The 20000-nt window shown below is 53.8% G+C and overlaps 1 protein-coding gene across 1 annotated transcript in view; it reads right to left on the bottom strand.

Moving 5' to 3' along the window:
• LOC144952685 (medium-chain acyl-CoA ligase ACSF2, mitochondrial-like) overlaps positions 1–20000 on the bottom strand; it is a 63865-nt gene that overhangs the window by 4882 nt on the left and 38983 nt on the right. The window contains exons 7-14 of the mRNA XM_078883162.1: positions 19664–19715; positions 16451–16527; positions 15942–16049; positions 14572–14723; positions 9813–9954; positions 8960–9070; positions 7400–7468; positions 1–4926 (exon numbers count right to left, since the gene is read on the bottom strand). The exon at positions 1–4926 is cut by the window's left edge and continues 4882 nt beyond it. Coding sequence (XP_078739288.1) covers positions 4867–4926; positions 7400–7468; positions 8960–9070; positions 9813–9954; positions 14572–14723; positions 15942–16049; positions 16451–16527; positions 19664–19715 — 771 coding nt within the window. The 3' untranslated portion in view covers positions 1–4866. The remainder of the gene's footprint in view (positions 4927–7399; positions 7469–8959; positions 9071–9812; positions 9955–14571; positions 14724–15941; positions 16050–16450; positions 16528–19663; positions 19716–20000) is intronic.

Below are 20000 nucleotides of genomic sequence, written 5' to 3'. Positions count from 1 at the left end.
TGCGAAACGTGGACCCCCCTAGTGGAGCATCTTCGCCGGTTGGAAACATTTAGGCTGGCCTGCCTACGATCCATCCTGGGTTTAACCAGGCTGGATTGTGTGAGGAGCTCACAAGTCCTTGAAAGATCTGGGCAAAGTCCCATCAGTGAGCTCCTCCGGCAGGCAAGGCTGCGTTGGCTGGGTCATGTAGCCCGCATGCCCAGCCACCGCATGCCTAAACAGCTTTTGTTCGGCCGGATCGAGGGGGTTAAACGGGCGCGGCACGGGCTAGAGAAGAGATGGAGTGATGTGGTACAGGAGGACGTGGAGCTGAGTGGACTTGCCGATGACTGGTACCAGCGGTGTCAAGATCGGCCTCAGTGGAGGAGGCTCGTGAAGGACGCTACTGGGCAGTTGGAGGCAGTCGCCCTCCAACAACAACGGAGGGCGGAGGAGCGACGCTCACAACAACGAGCGGAGCGCCGGGTGGCTAAAGCACAGCAAGTTGGCACAGTAGGGGGCACAGGTGGTGGATCAGCCAGTCATCTCGGTCATCTCGGTCAGTCGACCCGTGGCACCTGGGTCTGCCCCGTGACCTCCTGCCAGCGGGCGTTCGACACTTCACGTGGCCTCAGGGTGCACATGGCCTGGCACAAGCGTCGTGGTGACGTCACCGCCACTTAGTGGCGAATGGCGGTTGTTGTTGTTGTTGTATGTGTGTCTATGTGTATGTGTGTGTATGTGTGTGTGTGTATGTGTGTATGTGTGTGTGTGTATGTGTGTCTATGTGTGTGGATGTGTGTGTGTGTATGTATGTGTGTCTATGTGTGTGTGTCTATGTGTGTGTGTGTGTGTATGTGTGTGTGTATGTGTGTCTATGTGTGTGTGTGTGTATGTGTGTGTATGTGTGTGTGTGTATGTGTGTGTATGTGTGTGTGTGTATGTGTGTCTATGTGTGTGGATGTGTGTGTGTGTATGTATGTGTGTCTATGTGTGTGTGTCTATGTGTGTGTGTGTGTGTATGTGTGTGTGTATGTGTGTCTATGTGTGTGTGTCTATGTGTGTGTGTGTGTCTATGTGTGTGGGTGTGTGTGTGTGTATGTGTGTCTATGTGTGTGTGTCTATGTGTGTGTGTGTGTATGTGTGTGGATGTGTGTGTATGTGTGTCTATGTGTGTGTGTCTATGTGTGTGTGTGTGTGTCTATGTGTGTGGATGTGTGTGTGTGTATGTGTCTATGTGTGTGTGTCTATGTGTGTGTATGTGTATATGTGTGTGTGTGTCTATGTGTGTGTGTGTGTGTGTCTATGTGTGTGGATGTGTGTGTGTGTCTATGTGTGTGTGTCTATGTGTGTGTGTGTCTATGTGTGTGGATGTGTGTGTATGTGTGTCTATGTGTGTGTGTCTATGTGTGTGTGTGTGTCTATGTGTGTGGATGTGTGTGTGTGTATGTGTGTCTATGTCTGTGTGTGTGTCTATGTGTGTGTGTGTGTGTGTCTATGTGTGTGGATGTGTGTGTCTATGTGTGTGTGTGTATACGTGTGTGTGTCTATGTGTGTGTATGTGTGTGTGTCTGTGTGTGTGTCTATGTGTGTGTGTGTATACGTGTGTGTGTCTATGTGTGTGGATGTGTGTGTGTATGTGTGTCTATGTGTGTGTGTCTATGTGTGTGTGTGTCTATGTGTGTGTATGTGTGTGTGTCTGTGTGTGTGTCTATGTCTGGAGGTGTGTGTGTGTGTATGTGTGTGTGTCTCTGTGTGTGTATGTGTGTGTGTCTATGTCTGTATGTGTGTGTGTGTCTCTGTGTGTGTGTGTATACGTGTGTGTGTCTCTGTGTGTGTCTATGTGTGTGTGTCTATGTGTGTGTGTCTATGTGTGTGTGTCTATGTGTGTGTGTCTATGTGTGTGTGTATGTGTGTGTGTATGTGTGTGTGTATGTGTGTGTGTCTATGTGTGTGTGTCTATGTGTGTGTGTCTATGTGTGTGTATATGTGTGTGTGTATGTGTGTGTGTATGTGTGTGTGTCTATGTGTGTGTGTCTATGTGTGTGTATGTGTGTGTGTCTATGTGTGTGTGTCTATGTGTGTGTATACGTCTGTGTGTCTATGGGTCTCTGTGTGTCTCTATGGGTCTCTGTGTGTGTCTGGGTCTCTGTGTATGTGTGTACACGTGTGTGTGTGTGTGTGGGGAGTGGTGGTGCAGTGGTTAGCGCACTGCGTGTGGGGAGTGGTGGTGCAGTGGTTAGCGCACTGTGTGTGGGGAGTGGTGGTGCAGTGGTTAGCGCACTGCGTGTGGGGAGTGGTGGTGCAGTGGTTAGCGCACTCACAGCCACCACCATCATCCAGTGATAGCGATTATCTGAAGCGGTCCTGGGTCTCCCCTAGGTCGACTCAGCCTCAAATGAATTACCTGGTGCTGTGGTGGTGGTGTAGGCGTGTGTAGTACATAGACACTGCTGCTGCTGCTCGCTAGCTAACAGCACTTGCCCCTACAGCCCTGCTAGAGGCTACCTGGGGGAGCTTTGTCTGTGCGTGTGGTGTGTGTAGTACACAGACACTGCTGCTGCTACTTGCTAGCTAACAGCACTTGCCCCTACAGCCCTGCTAGAGGCTACCTGGGGGAGCTTTGTCTGTTGTTGCCGGAAGGTGTGGTGGTCAGTGCCGTCGGGGGGAGAGGGCCAATTCCGATTGGCCCTCTCCCCTCATGGCGTCTGTGACCACCACAGCGGCCAAAAGGGGGCTCTGGATGGGTGCGAAGGGCTGGTAACCCCTCCACCTTCAGTTGACTACCACCAAACTACGATTTAAAAAAAGTTAAAAGCTTGTGCCGGAGGCCCCGGGGGGACAGGCGTCTATGACGTCTCCTGGCCAAACCCCAATTTGGCGGAGCCAGGAGATGAAGAAACTTCACCCTCGGGGCTGCTCCAGAAACAACGAAAAGCCACTTCGTGTGGCCACGTGGAATGTTCGAACGCTCACTTGCGGAGGAGGAGAGGCTGCCACTCCTCTGTCGGGAGCTGGACCGGTACCGCCTGGATCTCTGTGGCATTCAGGAGGACCGGTGGACTGGTCATGGTGTCTGTGTGTTCAGAGGAGAGGCTGCCACTCCTCTGTCGGGAGCTGGACCGGTACCGCCTGGATCTCTGTGGCATTCAGGAGGTCCGGTGGACCGGCTCTGGCTCCTGCCACCATGAGGGGTGGACAGTCCTCTACTCGGGGCTGGAGACTGCCAAACAACAGGGAGTGGCTCTTCTTCTGAACAAAAGAATGAAGGGGGCGTGGGAGTGTGGCGGTGAGGTGTGGGAAGCCGTAAGCCCCAGGCTACTCTGGGCTCGCCTTCCCATCAACCAGAGGCGAGGAGTGGTGGTCGTGGTTACGTGAAACTACGTGGCCGGGAGTCGGAGCCATTCCCTGTTCAATTTGGGGTGCGACAGGGATGTCCTCTGGCTCCCACATTATTTAACATCTATTTCGACTGCGTAGTTCGTGAAGCCTTCAATAGCTGTACCGGGGGAATTTCCATCTGGTACAGATATAATGGGAGGCTGATCGATGCCCGGGTGCGATCAAGGGATGGCTCCCTATTGGTCAACCACGTTATGTGTGCCGATGATTTGGTAATAGCTGCTCATTCAGAAGAGGAGTTGGAGACGCTGCTGCTGAGACTGGAGCGTGCCACTAAGAGGTGGGGCCTTACCATCAGCCCCACCAAAACGAAGCACCTGCCTGGGTATTTTGTACCATCGGACACTCCACCCCCACAACTCCCAATTGGTGATGGGGCAGTTGTGGAGATAGTTGAGAGTTTCTCATGCCTGGGCAGTGTGCTCATGACCGGCTCCGGTTTAACAGCAGAGGTCTCACTCCGAATCAGTCGAGCGGCAATATCTTTTCATCGGTTGCGTAACGCTGTAGTGTGGAAGCTACCTGGTCTGTCGCTCCGCACGAAGCTTCAGGTCTTCTCGGCCACGGTCATTCCCTCCCTTCTCCACGCTTGCGAAACGTGGACCCCCCTAGTGGAGCATCTTCGCCGGTTGGAAACATTTAGGCTGGCCTGCCTACGATCCATCCTGGGTTTAACCTGCAGGCTGGATTGTGTGAGGAGCTCACAAATCCTTGAAAGATCTGGACAAAGTCCCATCGGTGAGCTCCTCCGGCAGGCAAGGCTGCGTTGGCTGGGCCATGTAGCCCGCATGCCCAGCCACCGCATGCCTAAACAGCTTTTGTTCGGCCGAATCGAGGGGGCTAAACGGGCGCGGCACGGGCTGGAGAAGAGATGGAGTGATGTGGTACAGGAGGACGTGGAGCTGAGTGGACTTGCCGATGACTGGTACCAGCGGTGTCAAGATCGGCCTCTGTGGAGGAGGCTCATGAAGGACGCTACTGGGCAGTTGGAGGCAGTCGCCCTCCAACAACAACGGAGGGCGGAGGAGCGACGCTCACAACAACGAGCGGAGCGCCGGGTGGCTAAAGCACAGCAAGTTGGCACAGTAGGGGGCACAGGTGGTGCATCAGCCAGTCATCTCGGTCATCTCAGTCAGTCGACCCGTGGCACCTGCTGGGTCTGCCCCGTGACCTCCTGCCAGCGGGCGTTCGACACTTCACGTGGTAGCCTCAAGGTGCACATGGCCTGGCACAAGCGTCGTGGTGACGTCACCGCCACTTAGTGGCGAATGGCGGTTGTTGTTGTAGTACATAGACACTGCTGCTGATACTCGCCAGCTCACAGCACTTGCCCCTACAGCCCTGCTAGAGGCTACCTGGGGGAGCTTTGTCTGTATGTGTGGTGTGTGTAGTACATAGACACTGCTGCTACTACTCGCTAGCTCACAGCACTTGCCCCTACAGCCCTGCTAGAGGCTACCTGGGGGAGCTTTGTCTGTGTGTGTTCTACTTCTTGGTGATGGAGAGTTTCAGCTCCATTTGTTCTTGAAGCATGAACTTCTGAATCTGAAGGAGACAAAGAGAGGTGAGTGGGTGAGTGGGTGAGTGGGTGAGTGGGTGAGTGAGTGGGTGGGTGAGTGGGTGAGTGAGTGGGTGGGTGGGTGGGTGAGTGGGTGAGTGGGTGAGTGAGTGGGTGGGTGGGTGGGTGGGTGAGTGAGTGGGTGAGTGGGTGGGTGAGTGAGTGGGTGGGTGAGTGGGTGAGTGAGTGAGTGGGTGAGTGAGTGAGTGAGTGAGTGGTGTGAGTGAGTGGGTGAGTGAGTGAGTGGGTGGGTGAGTGAGTGGGTGGGTGAGTGAGTGGGTGAGTGAGTGAGTGAGTGGGTGGGTGAGTGAGTGGGTGAGTGAGTGGGTGGGTGAGTGGGTGGGTGAGTGAGTGGGTGAGTGAGTGAGTGGGTGAGTGAGTGGGTGGGTGAGTGAGTGGGTGAGTGAGTGAGTGGGTGAGTGGGTGGGTGTGTGAGTGAGTGAGTGGGTGGGTGAGTGAGTGGGTGGGTGAGTGGGTGGGTGGGTGGGTGAGTGAGTGGGTGAGTGGGTGGGTGAGTGGGTGAGTGAGTGAGTGGGTGAGTGAGTGGGTGAGTGAGTGGGTGAGTGAGTGGGTGGGTGAGTGAGTGGGTGAGTGAGTGAGTGGGTGAGTGGGTGTGTGAGTGAGTGAGTGGGTGGGTGAGTGGGTGGGTGAGTGGGTGGGTGGGTGGGTGGGTGAGTGAGTGAGTGGGTGGGTGTGTGCGTGAGTGAGTGGGTGGGTGAGTGGGTGGGTGAGTAGATGAGTGAGTGAGTGAGTGGGTGAATGGATGAGTGAGTTGGTGAGTGAGTGAGTGGGTGAGTGAGTGAGTGAGTGGGTGAGTGAGTGGGTGAGTGAGTGGGTGGGTGAGTGAGTGGGTTATTGAGTGGGTGAGTGAGTGAGTGGGTGGATGAGTGAGTGGGTGGGTGAGTGAGTGGGTGAGTAAGTGGGTGAGTGAGTGGGTGGGTGAGTGAGTGGGTGGGTGAGTGGGTGGGTGAGTGAGTGAGTGGGTGGGTGAGTGGGTGAGTGAGTGAGTGAGTGGGTGAGTAAGTGGGTGAGTGAGTGGGTGGGTGAGTGAGTGGGTGGGTGAGTGGGTGGGTGAGTGAGTGAGTGGGTGGATGAGTGAGTGGGTGGGTGAGTGAGTGGGTGAGTAAGTGGGTGAGTGAGTGGGTGGGTGGGTGAGTGAGTGGGTGGGTGAGTGGGTGGGTGAGTGAGTGAGTGGGTGGGTGGGTGGGTGAGTGGGTGAGTGAGTGAGTGGGTGAGTGGGTGGGTGGGTGAGTGAGTGAGTGAGTGGGTGAGTGAGTGGGTGGGCGAGTGGGTGAGTGAGTGGGTGGGTGGGTGGGTGAGTGGGTGGGTGGGTGAGTGGGTGGGTGAGTGAGTGAGTGGGTGAGTGAGTGGTTGAGTGACATGGTGAGTGAGTGGGTGGGTGAGTGAGTGAGTGGTTGAGTGAGTGGTTGAGTGACACGGTGAGTGACAAGGTGAGTGACATGGTGAGTGACATGGTGAGTGACATGGTGAGTGGGTGAGTGGGTGAGTGACATGGTGAGTGAGTGAGTGGGTGGGTGAGTGAGTGAGTGGGTGAGTGAATGAGTGAGTGGTTGAGTGAGTGAGTGAGTGGTTGAGTGAGTGGTTGAGTGACATGGTGAGTGACATGGTGAGTGGGTGAGTGGGTGAGTGACATGGTGAGTCCGTGAGTGGGTGGGTGAGTGAGTGAGTGGTTGAGTGAGTGGTTGAGTGACACGGTGAGTGACAAGGTGAGTGACATGGTGAGTGACATGGTGAGTGACATGGTGAGTGGGTGAGTGGGTGAGTGACATGGTGAGTGCGTGAGTGGGTGGGTGAGTGAGTGAGTGGTTGAGTGAGTGGTTGAGTGACACGGTGAGTGACAAGGTGAGTGACATGGTGAGTGACAAGGTGAGTGACATGGTGAGTGACATGGTGAGTGATATGGTGAGTGGGTGAGTGGGTGAGTGACATGGTGAGTGCGTGAGTGGGTGGGTGAGTGAGTGAGTGGTTGAGTGAGTGGTTGAGTGACACGGTGAGTGACAAGGTGAGTGACACGGTGAGTGACATGGTGAGTGAATGAGTGAGTGGTTGAGTGAGTGAGTGGTTGAGTGAGTGAGTGGTTGAGTGAGTGGTTGAGTGACATGGTGAGTGACATGGTGAGTGACATGGTGAGTGACATGGTGAGTGACATGGTGAGTGGGTGAGTGGGTGAGTGACATGGTGAGTGAGTGAGTGGGTGGGTGAGTGAGTGAGTGGGTGAGTGAATGAGTGAGTGGTTGAGTGAGTGAGTGGTTGAGTGAGTGGTTGAGTGACACGGTGAGTGACACGGTGAGTGACACGGTGAGTGACACGGTGAGTGACATGGTGAGTGACATGGTGAGTGGGTGAGTGAGTGAGTGAGTGGTTGAGTGAGTGAGTGGTTGAGTGACACGGTGAGTGACACGGTGAGTGACACGGTGAGTGACACGGTGAGTACGTCACCTTCCCCGTCACGGTGAGTGGGAACGAATCCACCATCACCACGTAACGTGGCACCTTGAAGTGAGCCACCTGGGGGAGGGGCACACACACACCACGCACACAGACAAAGCTCCCCCAGGTAGCCTCCAGCAGGGCAGCAGGGGCAAGTGCTGCTAGTAGCAGCAGTGTCTATGTACTACACACACCACGCACACAGACAAAGCTCCCCCAGGTAGCCTCCAGCAGGGCAGCAGGGGCAAGTGCTGCTAGTAGCAGCAGTGTCTATGTACTACACACACCACGCACACAGACAAAGCTCCCCCAGGTAGCCTCTAGCAGGGCTCTAGGGGCAAGTGCTGCGAGCTAGCAAGTAGCAGCAGCAGTGTCTATGTACTCATGAATATTAATGAGGTGGGTGTGTCTCCATGACGTCATGAATATTAATGAGGTGGGTGTGTCTCCATGACGTCATGAATATTAATGAGGTGGGTGTGTCTCCATGACGTCATGAATATTAACGAGGTGGGTGTGTCTCCATGACGTCATGAATATTAACGAAGTGGGTGTGTCTCCATGACGTCATGAATATTAATGAGGTGGGTGTGTCTCCATGACGTCATGAATATTAACGAGGTGGGTGTGTCTCCATGACGTCATGAATATTAACGAGGTGGGTGTGTCTCCATGACGTCATGAATATTAACGAGGTGGGTGTGTCTCCATGACGTCATGAATATTAACGAGGTGGGTGTGTCTCCATGACGTCATGAATATTAACGAGGTGGGTGTGTGTCCACCCCCTCATGCATATTCATGAGATGGGCGTGTCCCCACCCCTTGATGAATATTCATGAGGTGGGCGTGGCCTCACCCCTCATGCATATTCATGAGATGGGTGTGGCCTCACTACTCATGCATATTCATGAGATGGGCGTGGCCTCACCCCTCATGCATATTCATGAGATGGGCGTGGCCCCACCCCTTGATGAATATTCACGAGATGGGCGTGGCCTCACCCCTAATGAATATTCATGAGGTGGGCGGTGCCTCACTCCTCATGCATATTCATGAGATGGGCGTGGCCTCACCCCTTGATGAATATTGGCGAGATGGGCGTGGCCTCACCCATAATGAATATTCATGAGGTGGGCGTGGCCTCACCCCTCATGCATATTCATGAGATGGGCGGTGCCTCACTCCTCATGCATATTCATGAGATGGGCGTGGCCTCACCCCTTGATGAATATTGGCGAGATGGGCGTGGCCTCATCCATAATGAATATTCATGAGGTGGGCGTGGCCTCACCCCTCATGCATATTCATGAGATGGGCGGTGCCTCACTCCTCATGCATATTCATGAGGTGGGCGTGGCCTCACCCCTTGATGAATATTGGCGAGATGGTCGCGGCCTCACCCCTAATGAATATTCATGAGGTGGGCGTGGCCTCACCCCTCATGCATATTCATTAGATGGGCGGTGCCTCACTCCTCATGCATATTCATGAGATGGGCGTGGCCTCACCCCTCATGCATATTCATGAGGTGGGCGTGGCCTCGTCTCCCTCATGAATATTAATCACCTTGTCTTGGCAGAAGGCGCGGACGTCATCCGGGGTGAGCTTGGAGCCCTGCTTGAGTCGGATGCAGGCGCAGAGCTCCTCACCCATCCTGTCATCACTCACCCCCACCACCTACACCATCAACAACATCAACAACATCAACAACATCAACAAGATCAACAACAACAACAACATCAACAACAACATCAACATCATCAACAACATCAACAACAACATCACACAGAGCTCCTCCCCCATCCTGTCATGATGATGTTGATGATGATGTTAATGATGATGATGTTGATGTTGCTGCTGCTGATGATGATGATGTTGATGTTGCTGCTGATGATGATGATGATGTTGCTGCTGATGATGATGATGATGTTGATGATGCTGCTGATGATGATGATGTTACCTGGGCCTCAGCAATCCCCTCCATCTGGTGCAGGACACTCCCCACCTCTGCTGGGTAAATGATGATGTTGATGATGATGCTGCTGATGCTGCTTCTGCTATTGATGATGTTGATGATGATGATGCTGATGATGCTGCTGATGATGATGATGTTACCTGGGCCTCTGCAATCCCCTCCATCTGGTGCAGGACACTCCCCACCTCTGCTGGGTAGATGTTGATGATGATGTTGATGATGATGCTGCTGATGCTGCTTCTGCTATTGATGATGTTGATGATGATGTTGATGATGATGCTGCTGATGATGATGATGTTACCTGGGCCTCAGCAATCCCCTCCATCTGGTGCAGGACACTCCCCACCTCTGCTGGGTAGATGTTGATGATGATGTTGATGATGATGCTGCTGATGCTGCTGCTGATGATGATGCTGATGATGCTGCTGATGATGATGATGTTACCTGGGCCTCAGCAATCCCCTCCATCTGGTGCAGGACACACTCCACCTCTGCTGGGTAGATGTTTTCTCCGCCCCGAATCACCAAATCTTTGAGGCGACCAACGATCTGACAGTAGCCCAGAGGATCCAGTATGGCCAGATCCCTGTAGCATCAACGTCATCATCATCAGCAGCAGCATCATCAGTAGAATCATCATCAGCAGTAGCAGCATCATCATCAGTAGAATCATCATCAGCAGTAGCATCATCATCAACATCATCAGCAGCATCATCATCAGTAGCATCATCAGCATCAGCAGCATCATCATCATCAACATCATCAGCAGCATCATCATCAGCAGCAGCATCATCAGCAGCAACATCATCATCAGCAGCAGCATCATCATCAGCAACATCATCATCAACATCATCATCAGCAACATCATCATCATCAGCATCATCGTCAGCATCATCATCAGTAGCAGCAGCATCATCATCAGTAGCAGCAGCATCATCATCAGCAGCAGCAGCATCATCATCAGCAGCATCATCATCAGCAGCATCATCAGCATCAGCAGCATCATCAGCAGCAGCATCATCAGCAGCATCATCAGCATCAGCAGCATCATCAGCAGCATCATCATCAGCAGCATCATCAGCATCATCATCAGCAGCATCATCAGCATCATCATCAGCAGCATCATCATCAGCAGCATCATCAGCAGCATCAGCAGCAGCATCAGCAGCAGCATCATCATCATCATCAGCATCATCATCATCATCATCAGCAGCATCATCATCATCAGCAGCAGCATCATCATCATCATCATCAGCATCATCATCATCATCAGCAGCATCATCATCATCAGCAGCATCATCATCAGCAGCAGCATCATCATCATCATCAGCAGCATCAGCAGCAGCATCATCTTCAGTAGCAGCAGCAGGTGGTGATGGTGATGATGATGATGATGGTGATGATGGTGGTGATGATGGTGGTGATGGTGATGATGGTGATGATGGTGGTGATGGTGATGGTGGTGATGGTGGTGATGGTGATGGTGGTGATGGTGATGATGATGATGGTGATGATGGTGGTGATGGTGGTGATGGTGATGGTGGTGATGGTGATGGTGGTGATGGTGGTGATGGTGATGATGATGATGATGATGGTGGTGATGGTGATGGTGGTGATGGTGATGGTGGTGATGGTGATGGTGGTGATGGTGATGATGATGATGGTGATGATGGTGGTGATGGTGGTGATGGTGATGGTGGTGATGGTGATGGTGGTGATGGTGATGATGATGATGGTGGTGATGGTGATGGTGGTGATGGTGATGGTGGTGATGGTGATGGTGGTGATGGTGATGATGATGATGGTGATGATGGTGGTGATGGTGGTGATGGTGATGGTGGTGATGGTGATGGTGGTGATGGTGATGGTGGTGATGGTGATGATGATGGTGGTGATGATGATGGTGATGATGGTGATGATGGTGATGATGGTGGTGATGGTGGTGATGGTGATGGTGGTGATGGTGATGGTGGTGATGGTGATGATGATGGTGGTGATGATGATGATGGTGATGATGGTGGTGATGGTGATGGTGGTGATGGTGATGGTGGTGATGGTGATGGTGGTGATGGTGATGATGATGGTGGTGATGATGGTGGTGATGGTGGTGATGGTGATGGTGGTGATGGTGATGGTGGTGATGGTGTTGATGGTGGTGATGGTGATGGTGGTGATGGTGATGATGGTGATGGTGATGATGGTGTTGATGGTGATGATGGTGATGGTGGTGATGGTGATGGTGGTGATGGTGATGATGGTGATGGTGATGATGGTGTTGATGGTGATGATGGTGATGGTGGTGATGGTGATGGTGGTGATGGTGATGATGGTGATGATGGTGATGGTGGTGATGGTGATGGTGGTGATGGTGATGGTGGTGGATGGTGATGATGATGATGGTGATGATGGTGGTGATGGTGGTGATGGTGATGGTGGTGATGGTGATGGTGGTGATGGTGATGGTGGTGATGGTGATGATGATGGTGGTGATGATGATGGTGATGATGGTGGATGATGAGTGATGGATGGTGGTGATGGTGGTGATGGTGGTGATGGTGATGGTGGTGATGGTGATGATGATGGTGGTGATGATGATGGTGATGATGGTGATGATGGTGGTGATGGTGATGGTGGTGATGGTGATGGTGGTGATGGTGATGGTGGTGATGGTGATGATGATGGTGGTGATGATGGTGGTGATGGTGTGGTGGTGATGGTGATGGTGGTTGGATGGTGATGGTGGTGATGGTCGTTGATGGGTGATGGTGGTGATGGTGGTGATGGTGATGATGGTGATGGTGATGATGGTGTTGATGGTGATGATGGTGAGTGGTGATGGTGGTGATGGTGAGTTGATGGTGTTGATGGTGATGATGGTGATGATGGTGATGGTGATGATGTGTTGATGGTGGTGATGGTGATGGTGATGATGGTGTGTGATGTGGTGTGATGATGATGGTGTTGATGGTGATGATGGTGATGGTGATGATGGTGTTGATGGTGGTGATGGTGATGATGGTGGTGATGGTGGTGATGATGATGGTGTTGATGGTGATGATGGGTGATGGTGATGATGGTGGTGATGGTGGTGATGGTGATGATGGTGGTATGATGGTGGTGATGATGGTGGTGATGATGGTGGTGGTGATGGTGTGATGATGGTGATGAGGTGGTGATGGTGGTGATGATGGTGGTGATGGTGGTGATGGTGATGTGGTGGTGATGGTGGATGGCTGAGTCGATGGTGGTGATGGGTTGATGGTGGTGATGGTGATTGGTGGTGATGCGGTGATGGTGATGATGAGTGATGAGGTGATTGTGGTGATGGTGATGGTGGTGATGGTGATGGTGGTGATGGTGATGGTGGGATGGTGATGGTGATGATGATGATGAGGTGATGATGGTGGTGATGGTGGAGTGGTGATGGTGGTTGATGGTGATGGTGGTGATGGTGATGATGATGATGGTGGTTGATGGTGATGGTGGTGATGGTGATGGTGGTGATGGTGATGGTGTGAGTGGTGTGATGATGATGGTGATGATTGGTGGATGATGGTGATGATGGTGGTGATGGTGATGTGCTGGTGATGTGTGTGATGGTGGTGATGGTGATGATGGTGATGGTGGTGATGGTGAGGTGGTGTGGTGATGGTGACTGGTGATGAAGTCGTTGGTGTGATTTGATGGTGGTGTAGATGAGTGGTGTTGATGGTGATGATGTGCTGGTGTTGATGGTGTGATGGTGGTGATGTGATGGTGATGTTGGTGATGGATGGTGATGGTGATGATGGTGGTAGCATGATGATGAGTGATGAAGGTGATGATGGTGTGTGTATGGTGGGATGGATGGTGATGGTGATGGTGATGATGAGATGATGGTGATGATGGTGTGTGATGGTGGATGTGAGTGGTGATGGTTGATGGTGGTGATGGATGGATGGTGGTGATGGTGATAGTGTGATGTGATGGTGACTGATGATGGTGATGATGGTGATGTAGCTGTGGTGTGATGCAGTGATCTGATGATGGTTGTGCTATGAGCTGGTGATTGTGATGGTGGATGATTGGTGATGGTGGTGATGGTGATGGGGTGATGGCAGATGATGATGGTGGTGATGAATTGGTGGTGATGGTGATGGTGGTGATGGTGATGGTGGTGATGGTGATGATGATGGTGGTGATGATGGTGGTGATGGTGGTGATGGTGATGGTGGTGATGGTGATGGTGGTGATGGTGTTGATGGTGATGGTGGTGATGGTGATGGTGGTGATGGTGATGATGGTGTTGATGGTGATGATGGTGATGGTGGTGATGGTGATGGTGGTGATGGTGATGATGGTGATGGTGATGATGGTGTTGATGGTGATGATGGTGATGGTGGTGATGGTGATGGTGGTGATGGTGATGATGGTGATGGTGATGATGGTGTTGATGGTGGTGATGGTGATGGTGATGATGGTGGTGATGGTGGTGATGATGATGGTGTTGATGGTGATGATGGTGATGGTGATGATGGTGTTGATGGTGGTGATGGTGATGGTGATGATGGTGGTGATGGTGGTGATGATGATGGTGTTGATGGTGATGATGGTGATGGTGATGATGGTGGTGATGGTGATGGTGGTGATGGTGGTGATGGTGATGGTGTTGATGGTGGTGGTGATGATGGTGTTGATGGTGGTGATGGTGATGGTGATGATGGTGGTGATGGTGGTGATGATGATGGTGTTGATGGTGATGATGGTGATGGTGATGATGGTGTTGATGGTGGTGATGGTGATGGTGATGATGGTGGTGATGGTGGTGATGATGATGGTGTTGATGGTGGTGATGGTGATGGTGGTGATGGTGTTGATAGTGGTGGTGATGGTGATGATGGTGATGGTGGTGATGGTGTTGATGATGATGTTGATGCTACTACTGCTACTACTGCTACTGCTGCTGATGATGATGCTGATGCTACTACTGCTACTACTACTGCTACTACTGCTGCTACTACTGCTGCTGATGATGATGCTACTACTACTGCTGCTGATGATGATGCTGCTACTACTGCTTCTACTACTGCTACTGCTGCTGATGATGATGCTACTGCTACTACTACTACTGCTGCTGATGATGATGCTGCTACTACTGCTGCTACTACTACTGCTGCTGATGATGATGATGCTGCTGCTACTGCTACTGCTGCTGAAGTCTCACCCAGTGCGGTACCATCCCTCCGGCGTGATCGCGTTGGCTGTGCTTGCCGCGTCTCCCCAGTATCCGCGCATCACGCAGTGACCACGCACCCACAGCTCGCCCTGACGTCCACACGGCAGCAGGGCGAGCGACGTGGGATCCACCACCTTCGCCTGTGGCGGGGAGGACGACGAAAATCGATGGTCAATAATCAATAATCATCGTCGAGATCAATAATCATCGAAAGCAGCAGCAGCAGGGCTCTACTCACTCACTCACTCAGCCAGACACTCACCCACTCACCCACTCACCCACCCACCCACCCACTCACCCACCCACCCACTCACCCACCCACCCACCACTCACCCACCACCCACCCACCCACCCACCCACCCACCCACCCACCCCACCCACCCACCCACCCACCACCACTCACCCACCACCCACCCCCCACCCCCCACCCACTCACCCACCCACCCCCCACCCACTCACCCACCTACCCCCCACCCACCCACCACCCACTCACACCACCCACCCCACCCCCACCCCACCCACCCACTCACCCCACCCACCCACTCACCCACCCACCACACCCACCCACCCACCCACCCACCCCACCCACCCACCCCCACTCACCAACCACCCACTCACCCACCCACCCACTCACCCACCCCACTCACCCACTCACCCACCCACCCACCCACTCACCCACCCACCCACCCACCCACCCACTCACCCACTCACCCACCCACCCACCCACCCACTCACACACCCACCCACCCACCCACTCACCCATTCACCCACCCACTCACCCACTCACCCACCCACTCACCCACTCACCCACCCACTCACTCACCCACCCACCCACCCACCCCACCCACTCACCCACTCACCCACCCACCCACCCACCCACTCACTCACCCACCCACCCACCCACCCACCCACTCACCCACCCACTCACCCACCCACTCACTCACCCACCCACCCACCCACCCACCCACCCACCCACCCACCCACCCACCCACTCACCCACCCACTCACCCACCCACCCACTCACCCACCCACTCACCCACCCACTCACCCACCCACCCACCCACCCCACCCACTCACCCACTCACCCACCCACCCACCCACCCACTCACCCACCCACTCACCCACTCACCCACCCACCCACCCACCCACTCACCCACCCACCCACCCACTCACCCACTCACCCACTCACCCACCCACCCACCCACTCACACACCCACCCACCCACCCCACCCACTCACCCACTCACCCACCCACTCACCCACTCACCCACTCACCCACCCACTCACCCACTCACCCACTCACTCACCCACTCACCCACCCACTCACTCACCCACCCACCCACACACCCACCCACCCACCTCAATGTGTGGACCCACACATCCCACGGTATGGGTCTTGTGGTAAAGGTCATCTCGAGGGTATCCGATGAAGGTCACCGGACTGCTCTCTGTGGCTCCGTAGGCAATCTGTGCAGTGTGGAAGTCATCATCAGCATCATCAGCATCATCAGCATCATCAGCAGCAGCATCATCAGCATCAGTAGTAGCAGTGTCATCATCATCATCATCAGTAGCAGCGTCATCATCATCATCAGCAGCAGCAGTGCCATCATCATCATCATCAGTAGTAGTGTCATCATCATCAGTAGTAGCAGCATCAGCATGACACCCACCCACTCACCCACCCACTCACCCACCCACTCACCCACTCACTCACCCCCAACCCACTCACTCACTCACCCACTCATCCACTCACCCACCTACCCACCCACCCACTCACCCACCCACTCACCCACCCACTCACCCACCCACTCACCCACCCACTCACCCACCCACCCACCCACTCACCCACCCACTCACTCACTCACCGTGAACTCCGGTAAGTTCATGGCGTTGATGACGTTCTTGACAAGCTCCGGTGGACACGGAGAGCCGGCCATGATGCCTGAGTGACAACAACAACAACAACCACAACTGCAACAACAACCACAACAACTGCAACAACAACCACAACATCAACCACAACATCAACCACAACATCAACCACAACAACACCAACAACAACAACCACAACATCAACCACAACATCAACCACAACAACACCAACAACAACAACATCAACCACAACTGCAACAACAACAACAATAACCACATCAACAACCACAACATCAACCACAACAACACCAACAACAACAACAATAACCACATCAACAACCACACCAACGACAACAAAACCACAACAACAACCACAACAACCACAACAACAATAACCACATCAACAACCACAACATCAACCACAACAACACCAACAACAACAACAATAACCACATCAACAACCACACCAACGACAACAAAACCACAACAACAACCACAACAACCACAACAATAACGACAACAACACCAACAACAATCACAACAACAACCACAACAACCACAACATTTAAGCACAACAGTCACAACGACCACACCATCAACAACAACAACCAGAGCCACAACAATCACAACCACAACAACAACCAGATCAATCACAACAACAACCAGATCAATCACAATAACACGCCACCTGCAGGGTCTGCCCCGTGACCTCCTCCTCATGCACCTAGCCTGGCACAGCAGTCAACCCATGGCACCTGCAGGGTCTGTCACGTGACCTCCTCCTCATGCACCTAGCCTGGCACAGCAGTCAACCCATGGCTCCTGCTGGGTCTGTCACGTGACCTCCTCCTCATGCACCTAGCCTCTGCTGGGTCTGTCACGTGACCTCCTCCTCATGCACCTAGCCTGGCACAGCAGTACAACCCATGGCACCTGCAGGGTCTGTCACGTGACCTCCTCCTCATGCACCTAGCCTGGCACAGCAGTACAACCCATGGCACCTGCTGGGTCTGTCACGTGACCTCCTCCTCATGCACCTAGCCTGGCACAGCAGTCAACCCATGGCGCCTGCTGGGTCTGTCACGTGACCTCCTCATGCACCTAGCCTGGCACAGCAGTCAACCCATGGCACCTGCTGGGTCTGTCACGTGACCTCCTGCACCTAGCCTGGCACAGCAGTCAACCCATGGCACCTGCAGGGTCTGTCCCGTGACCTCCTCCTCATGCACCTAGCCTGGCACAGCAGTCAACCCATGGCACCTGCAGGGTCTGTCCCGTGACCTCCTCCTCATGCACCTAGCCTGGCACAGCAGTCAACCCATGGCACCTGCAGGGTCTGTCACGTGACCTCCTCCTGGTGCACCTAGCCTGGCACAGCAGTCAACCCATGGCACCTGCTGGGTCTGTCACGTGACCTCCTCCTCATGCACCTAGCCTGGCACAGCAGTACAACCCATGGCACCTGCTGGGTCTGTCACGTGACCTCCTCCTCATGCACCTAGCCTGGCACAGCAGTCAACACATGGCACCTGCAGGGTCTGTCCCGTGACCTCCTCATGCACCTAGCCTGGCACAGCAGCACAACCCATGGCGCCTGCAGGGTCTGTCCCGTGACCTCCTCCTCATGCACCTAGCCTGGCACAGCAGTCAACCCATGGCTCCTGCTGGGTCTGCCACGTGACCTCCTCCTCATGCACCTAGCCTGGCACAGCAGTCAACCCATGGCTCCTGCTGGGTCTGCCACGTGACCTCCTCCTCATGCACCTAGCCTGGCACAGCAGTCAACCCATGGCACCTGCAGGGTCTGCCACGTGACCTCCTCCTCATGCACCTAGCCTGGCACAGCAGTCAACCCATGGCTCCTGCTGGGTCTGCCACGTGACCTCCTCCTCATGCACCTAGCCTGGCACAGCAGTCAACCCATGGCTCCTGCTGGGTCTGCCACGTGACCTCCTCCTCATGCACCTAGCCTGGCACAGCAGTCAACCCATGGCACCTGCTGGGTCTGTCACGTGACCTCCTCCTCATGCACCTAGCCTGGCACAGCAGTCAACCCATGGCTCCTGCTGGGTCTGCCACGTGACCTCCTCCTCATGCACCTAGCCTGGCACAGCAGTCAACCAATGGCTCCTGCTGGGTCTGTCACGTGACCTCCTCCTCATGCGCCTAGCCTGGCACAGCAGTCAACCCATGGCACCTGCAGGGTCTGTCCCGTGACCTCCTCCTCATGCACCTAGCCTGGCACAGCAGTCAACCCATGGCACCTGCAGGGTCTGTCCCGTGACCTCCTCCTCATGCACCTAGCCTGGCACAGCAGCACAACCCATGGCTCCTGCTGGGTCTGTCACGTGACCTCCTCCTGGTGCACCTAGCCTGGCACAGCAGTCGACCCATGGCACCTGCTGGGTCTGTCACGTGACCTCCTCATGTACCTAGCCTGGCACAGCAGTCAGCCCATGGCACCTGCAGGGTCTGTCACGTGACCTCCTCATGCACCTAGCCTGGCACAGCAGCACAACCCATGGCGCCTGCAGGGTCTGTCACGTGACCTCCTCCTCATGCACCTAGCCTGGCACAGCAGTCAACCCATGGCTCCTGCTGGGTCTGCCACGTGACCTCCTCCTCATGCACCTAGCCTGGCACAGCAGTCAACCCATGGCTCCTGCAGGGTCTGTCACGTGACCTCCTCCTCATGCACCTAGCCTGGCACAGCAGTCAACCCATGGCTCCTGCAGGGTCTGTCACGTGACCTCCTCCTCATGCACCTAGCCTGGCACAGCAGTCAACCCGTGGCACCTGCTGGGTCTGTCCCGTAGGTGTGGTTGTTGTTGTTGCTATGGCTATTGTTGCTATGGTTGCTGTTGCTATGGTTGCTGTTGCTATGGTTGCTGTTGCTATGGTTGCTGTTGATATGGTTGCTGTTGCTATGGTTGCTGTTGCTATGGTTATTATTGCTATGGTTGCTGTTGCTCTGGTTGTTGTTGTTGCTATGGTTGCTGTTGCTATGATTGCTGTTGTTGCTATGGTTGCTGTTGCTATGGTTGCTGTTGCTATGGTTGCTGTTGCTATGGTTGCTGTTGCTATCGTTGCTGTTGCTATGGTTGCTGTTGCTATGGTTGCTGTTGCTATGATTGCTGTTGTTGCTATGGTTGCTGTTGCTATGGTTGCTGTTGCTATGGTTGCTGTTGCTATGGTTGTTGATGTACCTGTGGTGAGTGAGGTGAGGTCATAGGAGGAGAAGTCTGGTTGCTGTTGTTGCTATGGTTGCTGTTGCTATGGTTGCTGTTGCTATGGTTGCTGTTGTTGCTATGGTTGCTGTTGCTATGGTTGCTGTTGCTATGGTTGTTGATGCTATGGTTGCTGTTGCTATGGTTGCTATTGTTGCTATGGTTGCTGTTGCTATGGTTGCTATTGTTGCTATGGTTGCTGTTGCTATGGTTGCTGTTGTTATGGTTACTGTTGCTATGGTTGCTGTTGCTATGGTTATTGTTGCTATGGTTGTTGATGTACCTGTGGTGAGTGAGGTGAGGTCATAGGAGGAGA

The sequence above is a fragment of the Lampetra fluviatilis genome, chromosome 69, assembly GCF_964198595.1.
Source record: "Lampetra fluviatilis chromosome 69, kcLamFluv1.1, whole genome shotgun sequence".
Classification (NCBI taxonomy): domain Eukaryota; kingdom Metazoa; phylum Chordata; class Hyperoartia; order Petromyzontiformes; family Petromyzontidae; genus Lampetra; species Lampetra fluviatilis.
Note: the sequence above shows the minus strand (reverse complement) of the source record. Positions and strands in the feature narration are given on the sequence as shown.